The sequence below is a fragment of the Simochromis diagramma genome, unplaced genomic scaffold (genome assembly GCF_900408965.1).
Source record: "Simochromis diagramma unplaced genomic scaffold, fSimDia1.1 OVJJ01000477.1, whole genome shotgun sequence".
NCBI classification, from domain to species: Eukaryota; Metazoa; Chordata; class Actinopteri; order Cichliformes; family Cichlidae; genus Simochromis; species Simochromis diagramma.
In genome coordinates, this window is record NW_024387300.1 from 236274 (window position 1) to 256252 (window position 19979).

The window sequence follows — 19979 nt, forward strand, 5'->3', positions numbered from 1 at the left end:
ATTATTATTAAGCATTATTATTAAAATTATGTTTGTTCTTTCATTTTCGTATAAACCAATAACAGACAGAACAGTTATATTTAAAAAGCCTATTTCACTGATACACTTTGGTTGGTAACAATCTTTTAAAAAGACATCCGCTGGACGATGGTTTTAAGAAAAATTTATTTTGCCTTACGGCAAATCTGTGAAGGGTAAAGGCCCCTCAAGGCCATAAACCCACCAGGAAAGTGCTGAAAAGCCTCGGTTTCCCGTAGACTACTACCCATCGAGAGGATTTGCCCCCTGCTGACCATTAGGAGGGATGCATGTTTAAGCCACCTTAGCACTGCCTTACCTTCCTTCCTGCATGTTTTGTTACATGCAAGTATTGAGCTTTTTACCCACTTCTTCTCTGCCGTGGCTTCTTCAGATATAGACTTAGCGTATAAAACAAAAACTCTATCACCATTTACAGAATAAAACCCAACTTATTACATCATATTCAATATTTTTTTTATTTGCAACCTTGTTGTAACCTATGTTGTAACCTGTTTATTAGTGTTTCCTGTTGATGAACTTTACATACATTCTAAGTTAAATAGTTTTTAAAAAGGCAAAAAAACGCTGCCATATGACAACAGCAGAACAGAGCAATGAATAACAGAATAAGTGATCTAATGTGGAAATTTGTTTTCAGTCCTAGGTTGAGGCGGAGCTTCTGTAATCTTTCCGAGGCCCACACACAGAAGCCAAAGCCCTGCCGTTACCATAGCAACGACTCGCGGAGTATGGGAGATGCCACGAGCGACTCGCAATTGGTCACCTCGGATCGTTGTTCCGTCCCAACCTCCCTTGTGATTTGTTTCATGTATTGCCCGTCTTAGAAGCTGCAACATGATTGGCTACCTTCTACATTCGCGGCCCGCCTCTGTGAGTAAGCGCTCCCAGCTGCACACAAGTCGGGAAGAGTCGTGTGGACGACGTTGTACATTAAAGCGAAAGCTTAGTTGTTTTCAGGAGTAAAAAAGTTAATCTGCGGTTGACTGTTTTTGGAGTAGTACGCTTACTTGGAAATTCACAAAGTGGTGGGAAAGTTGGGAGACATGTAGAGACTTTTTGGTCGCCGGTATTGTAGCTTGACGATGGAGGAGCCAGCGATAAGGCAAGGATTAATGTTAGCCAAATTAACGCTTTTTGGGGAGGATATTTTTGTTTTGTTTACGTTGGGATAAAACTTACGTTTTAAAATGGCGAGTTAAGCTAAACGAGTCGTGTTCCAAGAGTGCGGTGGTGTATGAGAAGTGCGTCTAAACGTGCCTGAGTGTAATAAAAATGCTGACATGAATCTTTGCAGAGAGTTTGAGATGTCCCTGTCAGACGGTCCCTCTGACGACGACGACGAATTCCCGTCGACTTTACCCACAGATGGCAGCCACAGTGGGAGCATCCGCAAGGTCAGACACCCACACTCTTACATTCATTTCAAAAAAAAAAAAAAAAAAATACTGGATAAGTAAAATTAGAATACAGTCCACGAGATGATGCTGTGTGGCTTCACTTGGGGATCTTATTGGACCTGTAATTAAAACTAAAGAACATGAAACCTGAATGTCATCGATAATCATGTAAATTGGCAAATGTAAACTTTAACTTAGGGAACAAAGAAAGTTAGCAGCAGGGATAATACCCACATTATTGGGAAAAAGAGCACATGTTTTCGCTGACCACATTTTCTGAGTTCTGACATAGTGACCATCCCAATACATCAGAGAAGGGCTGAACTGATCTAGCTCTATATATACATATACCTTGGCTTCCTGTAGATGTTCACAGAGTGCTGATCGTATACCACTGTTAAATTATTAGTCTGTAATTTATTTATTTTTATGAGACTGTGTGACATCAGGATCCCCTGAAACATTGCTTTCTTGACATTGTTAAATAAAATGTAACAAATAAGTAAATCACAGAATATACATTTACCAAACTGTTAGTTATCACTTTTACCAATAAAAAAATAATAGATGATATATAATCTATGCATGCTGTATTAACAGCAGTGTGTAGTTACTTTGCTTACTGTATGTATATAATAGTGTGTTCTACCAAAAACCTCTTGGTGGTTGCTTTAGTCATTAGCTGGGTGCCACGGTTGCGACTAGTGTACCTGGAGGATTGTGACATGTCTGCAAATAATTCCAAACTACTTGCCAAGTTGTCTGTGAAAAGCAAGAAGCAAAATGAGTGAGCATTTGCCTTCCAAAAAATTTGCAGTTTTTAAAAATGTGTTTCTTTCAGCAGTGAGGCAGAAGTTTCACCGTTGAAGGCAAATGTTCTTTGCCTCCTGTTGGCAGTTTTTCACATTTTCACAAGTTTCTCTAACGCTTGGAGAGTAAACAGCAAGTGTTTACAGACAGTCAGCATCTTCCGTGCACCAGTCTGTTAGTGACCAAAGCAATCAGAAGTACGATTTTCAGTCTTTGTAACCTGCCCTGCCGTGGGAGATCAGTTCAGTTCACTGGAGGGTTACTTGATGTGCGCATGTTAAACAAACTCCTTTACTGGGAGGTAAAGAGATATATGAAGAAAAAGAGAGAGACAAACATAACAACTATATACTGTTGAGATTCCTGGAAGAGGGATAGAGAAGAAGATGGAAGGAGCAGTAGGGCATAAGAAAAAGGGAGTATTCAGCTTGTTTACAGTACAGCTCCGCCATCTGTCATGTAACTGTACATTTGTTTACCTCAGAGTGTGAAAGTGTGCTGTACTGTATGACACATGTCTGGTTTTAGTGAGCACACAAATTACCAGCTGTGAGGCAGTTCTTAAAGTATTGTGAGCAAATTGCCTCTGTTGCAGCAAGATTTTAAAAAGCTGTTAAATCTTCAAACACATGTACAGATCCTGTTAAAGTTTTTTATCGTCTGAGAGAATGTATGTCCTCTGCTTTGTTGTGGCACAGTATTATCATGTTAAGCAGTCACAATGACCTTCACGTGTTGTCACGTCCATCATCTCTATGCTATACTGGGTTTATAGTGTGAAGTAATTCTTTCAGACTGCTCTCCACTGGCAGTAATGACATGCCATGGTGCCATGGTAAAACTGGGGTTAGTGTCATGTGAAAACAGGAAGGCTTAAAAAAAGTAATTTCTCACTGCGCCGCAGTCTGTTTGAGATTTATTTTCGATATATCAAATCTTATCCCCACTGTGGCTGTGTCTCTTACGGTTTCTTTTTTTTTAGTGTGTGTTTTTGGACAGGATAATTTCCATCAGGGAAAACATTAGTTAGCTGGTTGTAAGTCTGCCAGCTGCTTCCAGTACTTCTTACTCAGATCATACAGCATGAAGTAATGTTGTCACATTTGCACAGCTGTTCTGTGTTTTCTTGGGCAGACTGCCAAAATATATTAACAGCCACCAAGTATATTTGGTAGTCTAGTGTAGCTATCTTTTTTTTAAGTTTTAGGTTTTTCAGCAGCTTCCGTGATGGATTTACTGGTACTACATCAGTTTGCTCCGGTTTTGCAAATTCATTAACTCAACCAGCCCTGACCCTTCCACTTTGTGTTTCTCTAAGGCTCGATATCATTCAGCTTCCTCTCCAGACTCCAGTGTTTCTCATACAGGGACTTGATAACGATATTAGTGGAAGTTCACATGCCCTTACCATCGTGTTTCCTTACAGTCTGGTCCACTTGCCAGTTTCTTTTGTGGCTATCTTTGATATTAGTCAGCTGCTTGAGTTTCTCATCCTGTAGTCCACTGGATAGTTTTAAACTGGTGTCTGGAAGTATCTGTGTTGTGCTTAGAGCAGCAGTCCCCAACTTTTTTGCACCACGGACCGGTTTATGTCCGACAATATTTTCATGGACCGGCCTTTAAGGTGTCGCGGATAAATATAACAAAAATAAAACCAGTACTGGTACCAAAAAAATAGAAGATTTATTCATAACACATAATGGAAAGACCCAGGGAAACCGAGTTACTGATAAAAATGATAACCCCATAACCTTTACACCCTTATAACATACAGCATCATTTACGCTATTGCTTGGAAAAGGGTTTGCTTTCTTGCCGGTGAGTAGATTAATTAAGATAGTCTAATTCTGTGGGAAATGCAACTTTTGTAGTTGGTCATTCAGTAATTCTTTTACCTCCTCCATTTCTTTATTTCATCTGCAGGGCTGTGATCCTTTGGCTCAGACTCAGCGCAGTAAGCTGCAGCATCGACGGGCTCGCATCAACCAGCAGATCAACAAGGAGATGCGTATGAGAACTGGAGCGGAGAACCTGTTCAGGTGAGACATTGCGACGGATCAGAACATTGCATGCACAATTTTTATTTTATTTTTAATTACTTTTCTGTTGTAATGTTACACGAGGGCAGCACGGTGGTGCAGTGGTTAGCACTGCTGCCTCACAACAAGAAGGACCTGAGTTTGAATCTATCGTGTGTGTGGAGTTTGCATGTTCTCTCCAGGAACTTTAGCTTACTCCCATAGGTAGGGTGGTTGCAACCCGATATCACAATAGAACTTGAAATAGACACACCAGTCCACGGTGTCCATTTCACGTACACGCGCACAGAAGTTGCAGTAACGGCAGAGGAAGATATTTTATTTCAAGCCAACATGAACATAATCGTGGAAAAGCATTTAAACAGACATTATTAACATTAACAGTTATATGTATATACATATTAGCTGCCTAGCTTAATCAATTTTGATGATTAAGGACCCTGGAATGTACTTCATACATTTTTCTCACTACCGACTTCGTGGCTTTAAATAGATTATTTCCTCCTTCTAGTAATGCAACATCTGCATGCGTGTCTGTTTCACAGTTTGGAGAGGCAAAAATGGACACGAATCTTCTTGGAAATAAGTGATGCAGTGCTGTAGTGTTGAGCTGCTTTTCCAATCCCATGGGTAAAAAATTGTGAAGCTTTGTGTTTGTGAGCTGTATCACAGTTGCTTTAAATATAATGTATATTCACTCATCACACAGCAACTTTTTCTGTTTGATTTTGTGAGAAATACCATTCAGGTGCCATCTGTGTTGTCGTCTTTGTTAGTTGCCTCACATTTTTGGTTCAGTCGGTTGATGGGAAAAGGTCAGAGATCACTCCCATCCTAAAGAAACACACACACCAGCACCACCCAGTTTTACAGCTCTGTTTGTGTTCACTGTGTGTGAATATGGCTGTTTATGTGCTTGTGCTGGTTTATCTCCTCCCTGTTGTGCAAATTTTTGCTTTTTTTGTATTAATGCTTTTTTCAAACAAAACAGTGAGTGAACACTGCATACTTTGGCAGCATGAGCACCACTGAAGCTAATCTCCCAACTCTCTGAACTGCTGGCCCTGTGTCTTGAAGCAGCCAGTTGTCATTCACACAAACCAGAGAGTTTTACTGGTGAGGAAAGTGAACGAAGTTAAAAATGAAATGTTCACATAGCATCAAGGTCTTGTCTCCGAGGACATTGGCATCATCCTTGTCCAGTGTCTCTCCATGGCTCTCCTCTATATTCTGTCTCCTCAACTCATTCTCAATGTTCTCCATGTTTATTGCCCACTCAGAGGTAAATTAGTACAGAGCCTCAGAGTATATGCATGAAGTATGTGGATACATTTGCTCTAAACCTCTGCCGTGGCAGTTTTAGAATGTTTAAAGTATGAGCAGACCGCTGTGCAAAAGTCTCTGGAAAGACATGGGACACGCTGCTGCTCCAGGACTATTCGGGAGGAGGAGTAGGAGGAGCCACTTAAGTAAAGCAAAGAGCTCCTTTCTGCTCCCTCAGTGGTGCCGCATTAAAATCTAATCTAATCGAAATAACCATGTTTTTAATTTAAGACAGACTCACTGTTGTCTCAGGACTTGTTTTTGCAACAACTGGTAAAGTTGAAAAAAATCTTTCTTCTTTCTTTTTTATTTACTCTGTACTATGTATTATTTTATTGTATTATTACGATGCTTCAAAATGTTCCCATAAGTTTAGTTAGTGTAGAAAACCACAGCTGGTATGAGATTAATAAATTACTCTTTTGATGACCTATCTGTCGTTTTATTTGCAAATTCTTATTTCATAGTCAAGCCAGTTTGAGTGGCCTGACTGCAGTGGCTGTTTTGTTTTCTAAATGTTTTAAATGATGAAACAGTCCTTAAAGTAATTACTGTGTAACAGGGTGTTAAGTTCTTTTTATTTGTCTTTTCAATGTTTCCCTAGCTCCACATTTGACCTATTTAGGCTCTTATCCCGAAAGGTGATGACTCAGTTTACTGGATATAAAACAAGCACTCTCTCCCGTTCTATTGGGACGCCCTGGTCACATAGACAAAGACCCCCACACAACCCGTCAGCCTGTAATCAGCTAGCTTTGTGTCTGCCCCCGTCCTGTTCCCATGCAGAGATTCCCAGCGGTGCTCTGGCAAGCTCATCCCCCACTTATTTGTCTGGTGCTGTCAGACCTTTTTTTTCTGTCCTTCTTTTTCCAGTCAAGTGGAACACATACACATGAACACACACATACACAAAAACATGTAGCTTTCACTTGCACTTCACTTGTTGTGAAACTGTTGTGGAACTGTGTCATGGTATTAGTGCTGGTGTGTGGGAGTCGATGTTTGTGTGTGTTTGTGTGTAGGGGGGTTTGGGATGCTAATTAAATACAGGGGAGGGGGTGTCACTAATCAGGGTTTGTGATTGGCTAATAAAGACGTCATTTTTTGTGCTGCATGTAGGAGCTCAGCTGAGGGGCTGTAATGTTGTTTAAACATCATCCCAGCGACAGGGGTCCATGCAGACCCCAGAGATCTGCAAAATATCTCTGTATGTGAGATATTTTTCTTATCTCACAGGTGCTTTATATAATTTATTTAATTTATTTATTTAGAAAGAGGGGCAATAGATATTAATGAACATTTAAACAAATGTAAATATGCCAGATTATAGCCTTGTGCTAATTTCCATCTGCAGACCCTCTGGCAGGTTGGTGTTAAACACAAGTTAGTAAAAGCATACAGAGACACTATTTACAGGTCATGTGACAAGGACTATTGTTCAGTTTTTTAATGACTTTGTCGATCAGTTTGTTCTTAATGATATCAGAACATTGTTTTCTGTTTCTGCTTTGGTTAGTGCTTTTAAAATAATTAAAATGTGTTATGGCCACAGGAAAAAAAACTTCTAACATTTAAACTTCTCTGATTCTTCATCTCATAAGCAAGAAATACTTGTGTTACCCTTCCGGAGCTGCAGCATGTTGTGTGTGTAAGTGGATGTGTGTGAAGGGGATATTTGGCAGCCTTTTTAATGCTGACTAATCAGATTGGCCCTGGCTTGATCCTACATATCGGCGTTTGTGTGTGTGAGACTGGGAGAGGCAGTGACAGATGAGGAGAGAGGTGAAGCTGAAGTGGTCTAACTGGAAAGCTTAACCTGATTTAAAAAGTCCTCAAAAGTGAGCTTCAGTTGTGTGTTTGAACTGAGATTGGTCATGTGTTAAAGGATAACATGGAAAAAACGCCACAAATTTTTCAAATTCAAAGTGATGTGAGTGTTCTGGTAACAGGTATATGCAACTGAAGATGAAGTGCTATTTCAAGATAAACACTCAAACATATGTTTTTTTTAGCTCTTTACCGCTCAGCCATAAAAGGCTGATGGGGTGTTGTAGTCATCCCTCCAGGTGGGCAGATGGGCAGCTGGGCAGGCTGGACACCTAAGTTTGTGATAACTCAAGAAGGAAGTCACCTAGGATTTTCAAATGCCATAGGTGCATCTACCAAAAACCTCGGATGAGTTTGAGTCTTAGTGACCTCAACCTAAAGGTCAAAGGTGAGGGGTAGTTTTCTGAAAAGCTTGTGAATGTGATAACTCAACAACAAGGCGACGTAGGAGCTACAAATTGATATCATCGGTGTATCTCCTAGAAATATCTGAGGATTTTGAATCCTCAAAGTCGAGGTCAGACGTTTAGTTTTCTGAATTTTTTTTGAATATGATAACTCCAGAATGCAACAGTGTATTCATATTCATACCACAGGTGCATCTACTGAAAATCTTGGATGAGTTCGAATCTCAGTGACCTCACTCTCAAAGTCGGAGTAAGTTTTCTGAAAATCTTGTGAAATCCATCCATCCATCCATCCTCATCCACTTTATCTGAGGCCGGGTCGCGGGGGCAGCAGCCTAAGCAAAGAGGCCCAGACCTCCCTCTCCCCAGCCACCTCCTCCAGCTTATGCGGGGGAACACCAAGACGTTCCCAGGCCAGCCGAGAGATATAATCAGGGGGCATCCTTGTCAGATGCCCGAACCACCTCAGCTGGCTCCTTTCGATGTGGAGCAGCAGCTGCTCTACTCTGAGCCCCTCCCGGATGGCCAAACTTCTCACCCTATCTCTAAGGGAGAGGCCAGCCACCCTTCGGAGGAAGCTCATTTCTGCCGCTTGTATCCGCGATCTCGTTCTTTCGGTCACTACCCACAGCTTGTGGCCATAGGTGAGGGTAGGGACGTAGATCGACCGGTAAATTGAGAGCTTTGCTTTTACACTCAGCTCCCTCTTCACCACGACGGACCGGTGCAGCGTCCGCATTACTGCAGCTGCAGCCCCAATCCGTCTGTCGATCTCCGGCTCCCTTCTCCCATCACTCGCGAACAAGACCCCGAGATACTTGAACTCCTCCACTTGGGGCAGGAACTCATCCCCGACCCAGAGTGGGCACTCCACCCTTTTCTTGTGAAATCGATAACTTGAAAACAAGGCGACGTGGATTTTGTAGAAACATCTCCAAAACTGACACCAGATTTCCCGCTAAAACAGGATACAGAATAGATGGGGTGGATAGATGGGCCAGAGGAAATGTAAGTAAATTTGATGTTGCAGGCCTTTATTTTTTCAGTTCATCTAAACTCAACCATTTCTTCTACATTTCTGTGAATTTGACACAGTGCCCATTTTGATGCATTTCTCTCCTTCATGGATAGAATGTCTTTATGACTGCAAAGTCCCAATAATTTTGTGCACTGTTTAGGACCAATAATGGAGGAATTCTCTACCACTTTTCTAAACAACAACATAGTAAACTAGAGATGCTTCAGATTTCCGGGAACATTGTGTACCCCATAGAAGTATGAGCTGGCATTAGTCATTGACCCTCTCATTGTTTTTGGGGGGTGAACCGGAGAAAGTGAATGAATAGTGGTTGACAGAGGGAGGAGAAGGTGGAGAGAGCTGCATAAATTAAAGAGAGGCTTTTTGTGCCTTCACCCCATCCTGAATTTATGTTCTCAGAAAAGTTTGCTGCATCCTCTAATACTGAATGAAAGTAGCAAGTCAGTTTTTAGCTGTGTTGTTCTAATTGTGATACTGGGCTCTACGACAAAGCAGATTAGGAATCAGCCCAAGTACTGTTTTTAGAAAGCCCACAAAGAAATATTGAGAACTGAAAAACAAAACAAAACACCTGGACGTCTTTGTGTTTTATTCTGCAGGGCGACAACCAACAACAAGGTGAAGGAGACGGTGGCTCTAGAGCTCAGCTTTGTCAACTCCAACCTGCAGCTGCTCAAAGAGGAGCTGGAGGAACTTAACAGCAGCATGGACGTCTACCAGACAGACAGGTGCACAAATGCATGCGTATTTGTCCCATTAATTCCAGGCCGTGCTTATTAGACTAATGATCATTATAATTGGGGAAAACAAGCATCCATTATATTTTTGTAGTGACGCTGGCACTGGGTGTATAACCTCCTTGTACTTGGATATTTGTGATGACCAGTTTATGTGTTGGTCCTTAGAAATGTTATCTTTGTTTTTTAATAATAGGATGGGGTTTAAGTCAAAGTTGGGTTTCAGTCACATTTATTTAAACAGACTAAAGGAAAAAAGCATCCACATGTGTGTCATGCGTTCTGTCACAGCCATAAGATTTTTGCCTCCACGGCTCTGTATCGTGTGAGGGAAAAATCCCCTGATTAGAGTATAGTCAATAACCCTGTGGTGGCAGTGTGCACATTTGTTGTTATTGTGAATGGCAGTAGGTAACTGTGGGGGGTGACAGGCTTACTGCTTGGCTTTAGCTTTGCTGATTAGCAGGATGAAGCACTGAGAATAGTGCTCGCTGGTTTTGAAAACAAGCAGATGGCAGCAGCAGTCATTGTCGAAACCTACACTACCTCTGTTAATTTCTTTTTGTAGTGAGGCTGTCAATGTTCCAATGATCCCACTTGGCTTAAAAGAAACCAAAGAGGTGGATGTCACTGTTGCTATCAAGGTGAAGTCAGCATCTATCTACCTCCTTCTCTTTATTTATCCAGTTTGTTGTTCTTTTCAAGAAAAACTTGTGTTTGAGTAAAAGATTATTGCAATAAATGTATCCTAATAAAAGTTACTGAATCAATGCTTTTAAGCTTATTTTACAAGCAGTGTTTATATTTTTATGCTAATTTACATTAGTTGGCCTGACTTCTTTTCATTACTTGTTCATTAGTAAACATTTGACACAGATGGGTAGTTTGATGAAATATCATATTTTGTGCTTATTTGCTTTCCTTTTTCCAGATAGTATGGAAGAATAACCAAAATCATCTTCATGTGGACACGTGAAGATAATTCTTTTGTCACCGTGTCTCTGTCTGCCTTCACAGGACTTCATATGTGAGCACTACGGGGAGGACAGCTTTCTCTATGACAAGGAAATCAAAGAGCTTATGGAACTTAGACAGGTTAATAAATTCACCCATACAGTTTGATCCAGAGTAAACATTCTGCTCATCATGGGTAGAAAAACAAGTGGAATGAAAAGTATTGATTTATTTAAAGTTGATGTCTCTTTTAGGCTGTCTGTAGCTGACATTAAATGAGTGTTAACATTTAGTTTATTGTTTATTCAATCAGGCCATGCGTACACCCAGTCGAAACCAGGCCGGTCTGGAGCTGCTAATGGAGTACTACAATCAGCTGTACTACCTGGATCAACGCTTCTTCTCTGCTCAGAAGAATCTGGGTGTTCATTTCCACTGGTATTATATGATAGCATAATTTAAATACTGAAGGGTTATCATAATCATTAACATGCATTTTACAGTATGTGCAATATGCAGTAAAATAAAAATGGGCAAAGGAACAGTTTTTTAAATGTGCACTTTAACCGTGTTGTTACTACATCCTGGTGCCTTACTGCTGCTCTCTCTTTCAGGAGAAAATCGAAGCATTCAATAGTTGTTTTCCAGGGACAGATTTATGTAATGTGACCATAAAACCATTTTTCCAGAATTAAAATCTCATTTATGTTTCTAAGTGGTTGGCTACAAATTTTAGTTGAGCTTGAAGGTGCTAATTATGAAGCAGAGCATGGATGGCAGTGTCTCATTCCATGACTGTAAAAAAAAAACTTAAGCTTAATAGTAGATGAAGAAACTTTTGTTCCAGCAGCTTAAACTCTGGAGGGGCTTTGCTCATTGGTGGTTCCCTTTTCGTTTGTCAATCAGGTATGACTCTTTGACTGGCGTTCCATCGTGTCAGCGTGCGCTGGCCTTCGAGAAGGGAAGTGTGTTGTTCAACATCGGAGCCCTGTACACGCAGATCGGAGCACGACAGGACCGCTCTGCAACAGCTGGCATAGACCGAGCTATAGATGCTTTTCAGCGTGCTGCAGGTAGCACAATGGCAAAATCATACATCAAAATACTTGATTTCTCGTTTTGTGAGCCTTCAAATACGAGGGGCTTGTTTTTTACACAAAACAGCACAAGGCAATATAGTCCTAGTGCTGGTCCCAAGTCCAGATAAATAGGGAGGGTTGCATCAGGAAGTGCAGCTGATGTGAAATCTTGACCAGATCAAAGATGCAGATCATAAAAAATGAATTTTTCATTCTGAATTTGTCGGGTCTGGGTTAACAATGACTGCATACTAACCCTTATGCCGAATGTGAAAACTGCAAGATAAAGGAGACTGCAAGGCAGTGTTCTGTAGATTGTAGCTAAGCATGAGCAGAGGGGGATAAAGGTGGTGAGCCATACATGAAGCTAAGGGAAAGAGTTGTAGAAGCTAGGTTAAGAAGAGGTTTGATCAGCGAGCAGCAGTCTGGCTTCGTGGCAAGAACTACACATGCAATGTTTGCTTTGAGAGTATTGATGGAGGTCAGAAAGAGCTTCACTGTTGTCTTTTTGGATCTAGAGAACGCATGTGTTAGGGTACCAAGAATAGGAAATGTGATATTGCATGAGTAAGTCAGGAGTGACAGAGAAGAATGCGACATGTAAAGAGGAGGGATAGTGGATATATTGTGTAAAGGATGTTGAAGATGAAGCTTCCAGGCAGAAGGAAAAGAAGAAGACCTCAGAGGAGCAAAGGAGGACGTGCAGAGGGTTGCTGTGACAGAAGACAATGCTAGGGATAGGGCGAGATAGAGGCAGATGATTCACTGTGGCAATCCCTAAAAGGAGCAGTCAAAACAAGAAGATTGCCATTAATATAACAGATTTTGTTGTTGTTTATAATCAGCTATTGATGATTTTGAGGTACCCAATCCTGTAAATTTAAAGCTTTTGTTCAGTTGTTTTTATTATATACTTTTGATATAATAAACATTGATATCAGGATGTTTGAATTCACATGGCTAATTGGTAATGTATTTATTGGTAATTTGTTTATTTTTTAATGTGTAGGTGCATTTAATTATCTTAAAGAGAATTTTTCCAACGCTCCAAGTCTGGACATGAGTAGTCCATCACTCTGCATGTTGGTGCGGCTCATGCTTGCCCAGGTACAGGAGTGTGTGTTTGAGCGCATCACCCTGACCACACAGGACACGCACTTTACCTCCCAGCTCCGGCTGGCACAGGAGGCTGCACGGGTGAGTAAATACATATGTGCTTTGTTTGTGTTATTACCCTTAATGCCCTATGTTTAACTGTATGCATGTGTGTTTTCTGTAGGTGTCAGATGTTTACTTGTTAGTGCAGCAGACTATGACACAGCCTTTGATGAAGGACTACGTGCCATTTTCATGGGTGTCCATGGTTCAGGTAAAATCTGAACACTTCCGCGCTCTCTCCCACTACTACGCTGCTGTTGCACTCTGCGACCACATGTGTAAGTACAAAATTTACTCACATGTTCATTAGGGAGAGTTCATACTTCTTGTTTTGTAGATAACCTTCTGCCTTGGCTATATTTAATTTTGAATTAAAGCAGTACACTTGTGTCTTTAAAAAGTCTTAGAATCAAGTTGAAGCTTGTTACATACGTAAGACACTTTTTGCTGCTAATTTATAAACAGACTGTAATGTAATATTTTTTATCAAAGACTGACATTCTTGGTGGTGTGAGAGTGGTGTCAGACTGATCCAGTGGGCAGTGTGAGACGTTATCTTGTCTGTGCTTGTCATCTTGTCAGCAGTCTGTTAATGCCTAATGAGGCAAATTCATCAACAAAGCTGTTTTCCTCTGTCACCTATGGAGTACACTTCTGTCCTGTGTATCACCTATGCAGCATCAAAAGCACTGTGTTTTGAAGAAGAAAACTGACATTTCTAGTGATTTACCCAATAAACCTAACTTTATTGTATTCTTTTCCAGAGATAATACTCACCTAATTAGCATTTCTAAACAGATCTTAGCTGTATATATTTTTCCATAGTGTTGGCAGGAGGGGAGGAAGAGGAGGAGGAAGCTGAGAAGGCCTTCCTTCAGTGCCATGCCAGTGTTCCTGCTGGGCCACAACTCAGCCAGGTTCTTCAAGATCCTGAAAAAAGACGAAAACTTGGTGAGTTTGTATTCATCACGTAGCTGCTATGAGCTGCGTTGTGCAAGCATCTTGAAAATGAACCAAAATGCTCATGTTATAACTTGAATAGTTATATTCCCATTCTTTGAAACCTTTATTTTTTTAATAATAATTTCTGCTTACATGAAGGTAAGGCCCACCTGCGGCGTGCTGTAATCAGACATGAGGAGGCCATGCGTGTCCACAGTCTGTGCAAGATCCTGAGAAAGATGGATATCCTGCAGGATGTGCTTTCTGTCACACACAAACGTTCCCTGGACAAATACTCAGAGCTCGACCGAGAGGACGACTTTGATGAAATTGCAGAGGCCCCAGAGATACAGTGTGAGTGTCACGTATAATCGTAAAGTCAGTGATTACATTTTCTGTTTGATTAAATCATAGTGACTAACTGGCTTCTTTACCAGCTCATACCCACCAGAAACCAGACGTCATTCCACCCAACTTCTCCACAGTCAAGGTTACTGATATCTTCCAAAGACTGGTAAGTCCCACAGGGAAGAAATAATACACACTTGGCAGATACCTACCCAGGTTAGGTAACCATTAAAAATTGTTTCCTGTTCTTATGCTCTAGGGTCCACTGTCAGTGTTCTGTGCGAGGGCTCGCTGGGGCCCGATGCGTGTGATCTGCCTGAATAAGAGAGAAGGAGGACTGGGGCTCACGCTCAGAGGAGACTCTCCTGTCCTGGTGGCTGGAGTGGTGCCTGGAGGCTGGGCAGAGGTGAGATATACAGTACCCTGCACATCTAGAGAAGATTCTGTGAGAAGAAAAGATCTTCTCTTGTATTCTTGTAGTCTTATTTCTATTCTATTTTTATCCTCTCAAAAGGAATTGATTTCCAGTTTGATTCTAAGATTTAAATATTTTAAGACCTGCTTTCCTGTCTACTTATTGTATTATTATGGGGTCTACCTTACAATATAAAGTGCCTTGAGGTGACTGTTGTGATTTGGCGCTGCATAAATACAGTTGAATTGAACTTGATTAAGTAGTTAACTGCAAAAAAGAGCCATTCATTTGTTATTTAGAAAAGAGTTGTGAAGGACATGAAGGAGACAAAATGCAATACACTTCCTTCTTTTGTCTCCTGTGGGAATATATTGCGGGCCTGCATACTTGCATGAAAAAAATGAGGTCAAAACATGTAATTAAGATGAACTAATGATGTTACATGATGTGTTCAGGAGGCTGGACTGAGGGAAGGAGACTACATAGTAGCAGTAGATGGAAAGGACTGTAAGTGGGCCAAACATGGTGAGGTGGTCCACATGCTGAAGAGCTGCAGTGACAGAGGGGTGGAGATCAGTGTGGTCACATTACACTCACATGATACACAGGTAAATATGTGTATGAGCTATGTAGGGTATTCATAAGCATGTAGATTTCAGATAAACTTCCTTCGTAGAGACGTAGAGAACAATAAATTGTTGCAAAGCTTTTTGGTGGCATTTATTTTTTGTTGTTTTCCATGGATGTCTAGCCCTTTTCCAGCATAAGCAGCATGAAAAGGCCATGCTCAGTGACCTTTTTTCAGAATTTACCCTTCTGTCTCTCTGATGGATGCTTTTTACCCCTCACCTGTAAAATGCTGAAACAAGGGAATATGAGTGTTTGTCATTTGATTACATTTGAGCCATCTTTATACTAACCTAGTATTAGCCTGAAGGCTCAGGGCAATGCAATACTTTATTTTCAAACCTTTGAATCAAAACTGAAAGTCTCTTCTTTGATTCCTTAAATTGTGGAAATATCTGTGGGGTTTGGCTGCTGTTTCAGTGGTTGTGTACCTGTGTGTATGCTTTTTTGTTTCTTAGCAGGTAGAGAGGAGGGCAGTTATGCTGTCGCTGTGCAGCGACAAAGAAAACACTCGGCATCGTCTGCTGTCTGGGGCTAAAGGCCAGAGCTCCGCCTCTTTGCTGAACTGGAACAGGAAGAAAAAGAGGGAAGGCAGCACGATCACAAAAAGACTTGGAAGCGCTTTCAGTTTGTCGTTCGGAAGCATCCGAGACACTGAGGCCATGTACTAAGAGACGACTTCAGAAGAATCACTCAGGGAATAGCAGCGGAGCACACGGTGCAAGTACAGCAGACACAAAGAAACAGCCTCTCCTGAGTTGAGGAGGTAGGTGATGATGCAAAGCTGGGACAAAGGAAAAGAAAAAACATGTATAGTCAAGGAACAAGTGCTGTGCCAGGTTCTTCTTGCACACTCCAGCATATCTGACATCTTCGTCAGTTAATCATTGAAATATGATGTTTATTACTTTTACCCATTGTACAAAAGTGAATTTGAAGTATCACAGAATTGTGTCCTGGCATCTTTCTAACAGAGACTGCGCAGTAGGGGAGTCGATAGTGGAAATATGTCTGTAATTTCTCACCTGAAGTCACTACTATGAAGGATCTGTTTGCAAATGAGCAGCACAATATGGCACTGCCACATCCAAGATACCATGGCTTCACTTTTTGGGACTGTCTACATTGTACAGGCCTTGAACAGTGTCCCCAGTTCCTACACTGGGGTAACCTGACTTTGAATTTAAATTGCATGTTTAGGAAGAATGTGGTGGCAATGTATATAAAGTCAGTAAGTGTGTGAGTAAATAGATGCAAATTTTCCACAGGGCCTAGCAAAGTTACATTTGTAGAATTTCAATGAGCTTTATGTCATATAAGTGCAGTAGCTACAAAAATAAAAGCACAAAAGTATAAAGGGAGCAAAATAACAGAACTGAGGCTTCTTCTTAATTAATTTCAAGGCTTTACAAACATACATGCTTGCTGTGTTGAAGCTGACAGCTGTACAGTACCCTTCTTTATGGACACACTTTAAGTGTTAAAAGTGACTCTGGTCTGTTTTGTTGATACCAACAAATGATCACCCACACAGCCCATTTTGTTGTCTTGGTTTCCTCTGTGAGACAGGGTGCCATAGACTTTGATAATATACCTGTTTTCACACACAACCTGCAGGCATAAGATTTTTTAATAAATCAGTAGAAAGAATTGCACGTGAGAATGTAAAGTCTAACACTAGACATTAACTAAATCAGACATGTAATGCTTTTTACCCTCTTGGCTCTCCACTATGGAGATTATGTCACAGTGTGACATTTGTTCAGGAGGCTGTCCAGTAAATTCACATAGAGAGAGTTAGTGGGTGTTATCAATCAGAATATTTCTAGCAGTATGAACAAATCTGAAGCAAACTGCTGTGTGTTACCTGTGAAAAAAGGAAAACTGTGGGATGATTCAAGCATGGTTTTCCTCAATTGTTTGGAATTGTTTGAAAACATACATTTTACTGAACTTTACTGAACTTTCAGCAAACAACTATGATCAACATCCCCTTCTAGTTAATAAATGCAAGGTTAACAGTGTTAGCAGAGCCCATTGTTCAAGCACTGTACAATTCTGCCTGATACAGCTGGCAAAGTTATTTGGTAAGAATAAAGAAAAAAAACAGCTTCTGTCAGAGTGTAGTGGTTTACACAAATTACTTTGGGGTTGCGTCAGAAGAGATATCTGGTGTAAAAACCTGCCAATGTGGTGCTACCCACTGTGATGATCCCTTGTAAATACAGCTGAAAGTAGCTTCTCTAAAGGTTAATAATTGTTGAAGAAGATAGAGCAGAATTAGCAAGGAAGTACAAAGTTTCTTGTACTGTATTCTTGATGGGACCGAATAGACCAGCAGTCACCTGTGATTAACCACTGAAGGCCTCCAACGGTTGATCTGTTCACTTCTGACAGAAAGCACATTCAGTTTTTAATAGATTAGGATTAATTCAGCCAGTCAGTTCAACCTGGATTTATTACTAAAAGTGTCATGTTGGAATTAATCCTTAGATCATTTTTTTATGTTTAGTTTTATCATTTCTAGGTGACTAAAGCACTTGAACTTTGCTCTGTTTTCTAATGTAGTTTTAGTATTTTGAATGCACTGTGACACATATTTTGTAAATGTAGTTTCAGGTTTTACAATAATGCCTATGATGTACTCACATTGAGAGGATGTGTGTTTGGATGTCAAATGTGATAAAGAGCGATCATGTAGGAAAAGCATGACATGAGGTGTGATTACACCAAAGTCCACTGTGTTTAACAATGTCCAGCCACTGTACTGTATGTTACAAACAGCCAATGTTGCATCTGTAGTTGTAAGAGCTGTATTGAGAAAATGTTTCTTTCTTTAAATCAATGCTGTTTGAACTTTTTGTAAAATTTTGATACAACTTGAAGTAGCATTTTGTTCCAGCTTAAAATGAATGTTATTTGAGTTTGTCGTGTTCACTGTGACATGACGGTCCACAGTCATGAGTGTGGAAAGCATGAGGGGACAAGAGCAAAAATTAGTGTTTATCTGGGTCTTGTTTCATCTAAAAAATCTTAAATATAGTTTTAAAAGGTCTGACAACTTCTTTCACAATGATGATATTCACATTCCTTTGAAAATGAGCAACTTTTGTGCCACTTTTGACAGTAAGAGGACTATTCGAGATGCGATACCATGATTCGTGCATCCACCAGAGTATGAATGTTAGATAGAAAGAAAACACTTAAGCATAGAAAAAATTGCTTGTATGAATAGACGTGAACGAGGTACGTTGTATAAAACACTTTGATTGCTCAGCTATAGTAGAAAAGCACTATATAACAACCAGTCCATTTAACATTTACTTTTCTCCACTTGTGTTAGCACAGATATGCTAATTTCTTTCCTCTGTTCACTAACATCAACTACTCCAGTTTCTGGAACTGAGATGACAGTTTCATTTTCTCCATCCTGTGTTTGAACATTCTTGATAACCCGTTTCTGACCCGAGGCTGCCAGATAATCTTTCCTCCATCCTGCTTTTGAAACACTTTTTAATTCCCTGTTGAGACACTGAGTTACCAAATATGCTTCTCTACATCCTATTTTTTCCATTACATTTCAGTTCACATTGTCAGCAGGTTTCCAGATACACTTTCCCTATTCTACTTGTTATATTTGTCTGCTTAATTTGTATTTGTTGAGCATTCTCCTGTACTGTGTTTAGCCCCAATAAAATTTAGCAATTACATGTTATGAAATATAGCATGTACTGTCTTCTGAGACATGCAGCTTGTGGGGATAGGTTAATTGGATAATCCAAATTGCCACTAGGTGTGAATGTGCGAGTGAATGTGAGTGCGAATGGTTGTCTGTCCCTGTGTGTTGGCCCTGCGACCTGTCCAGGGTGTACCCCGCCTCTCACCCTATGACGGCTGGGATAGGCTCCAGCGCCCCCCCGCGACCCTGAAAAGGATAAGCGGAAGTGAATGGATGGATGGATGTATGGGAAATATACTCACACCCCTTATCAGTTCAGGTGCTGTAGGAAACTGGTTCAAATGAAAGAACGTTGCTACAATCCAGCACCTGATTTCAGCTCTCTGTTTTCACAGCTTAAGCAAGGCCAGTGTACATCTAGGCCACGATTTTCTTCCATCTTCCTTCACTCGAAAGTTAAATCTTTATCAGAAAGTATTACTCAGTGGTCTTATCATTGCATTTCCGTTCTCTGCAAGCATTGTTGCATGCAGTTATGTGGTCAGATGTGTTTGATCAGTAGTGCTCTGACTACAAATGGAAACCAGATGGGATTTTCTGCAGTATGAGATCTTGTTCCTTTCCTTCAGATTACACATTTATATGCAGGAAATGCAGATTGCTCCTCAAGCAGTCTACCTATTGTTGATGAACCACTGCTGCACAGCTTTGGTTTACTTGCACCCAATGTTGATAAGTTAAACTTCTGATGCTTTCAAATCCATAACACCCTGTTTCTTAGGGATCAAGCCATTTCAGACAGAAACCACTGAGAAACGTGACCACACACATCTCCACAGTTGCCCAACAGCACAATTACGTTGACACCCTTTGCCAGCTTCAATGGCAGTTTTTAGGGCCAGCTGCACTTTCAGCAAAACACTTAGCACTGCACAAATGCCAATCCAGCCAGTTTTGGCGGTTTTATGGCAGAATGCGGTTCTACACCAAACGACCCAAGTTCAGTCAGAAAAGTTTCTTCTAGCCAACGTCAGCTGTTTTCAAATTTGTTCGGTAGTAATAGTGGCTCTTTTCCAGAGGCATAAATCATCGAGAGATCCATTTTCATTCACGTAGACAACCCAACCTTGTTTGACATAACCATCTTAGACAGAAG

At 40.7% G+C, this 19979-nt stretch overlaps 1 protein-coding gene across 4 annotated transcripts; it reads left to right on the forward strand.

Annotated features, from left to right (window-relative positions):
- Nucleotides 1-676: 676 nt before the first annotated feature.
- Nucleotides 677-18987, forward strand: rhpn1 (rhophilin, Rho GTPase binding protein 1). 4 transcript variants are annotated; one of them, XR_005691978.1, is made up of 17 exons: nucleotides 924-1144; nucleotides 1337-1436; nucleotides 4173-4288; nucleotides 9484-9612; nucleotides 10190-10265; nucleotides 10639-10716; nucleotides 10889-11013; nucleotides 11482-11648; nucleotides 12664-12851; nucleotides 12934-13090; nucleotides 13638-13763; nucleotides 13914-14108; nucleotides 14192-14268; nucleotides 14362-14508; nucleotides 14973-15125; nucleotides 15603-15910; nucleotides 16119-18987. XR_005691978.1 is itself a non-coding variant. In XM_040004090.1 (16 exons), exons 2-16 carry the CDS (start codon nucleotides 1347-1349, stop codon nucleotides 15813-15815), a joined length of 2037 nt encoding a protein of 678 aa, XP_039860024.1. In that variant the 5' UTR covers nucleotides 677-912; nucleotides 1337-1346; the 3' UTR covers nucleotides 15816-18987. The 4 variants fall into 4 exon arrangements, 3 of the variants coding, with proteins under 3 accessions (XP_039860024.1, XP_039860022.1, XP_039860023.1); XM_040004090.1 differs by lacking the exon at nucleotides 924-1144 and adding an exon at nucleotides 677-912 and having other exon boundaries at nucleotides 15603-18987; XM_040004088.1 differs by having other exon boundaries at nucleotides 15603-18987.
- Nucleotides 18988-19979: the final 992 nt, after the last annotated feature.

Bases quoted from the DNA above. Each gene is read 5' to 3' on its own strand.
- rhpn1 (XM_040004088.1), top strand. From the start codon at position 1,125: ATGGAGGAGCCAGCGATAAG. The intron at 13,091-13,637 runs GTAAGTACAAAA...ATTTTTCCATAG, and splicing joins TGCACTCTGCGACCACATGT to TGTTGGCAGGAGGGGAGGAA. The intron at 14,109-14,191 runs GTGAGTGTCACG...CTTCTTTACCAG, and splicing joins AGAGGCCCCAGAGATACAGT to CTCATACCCACCAGAAACCA.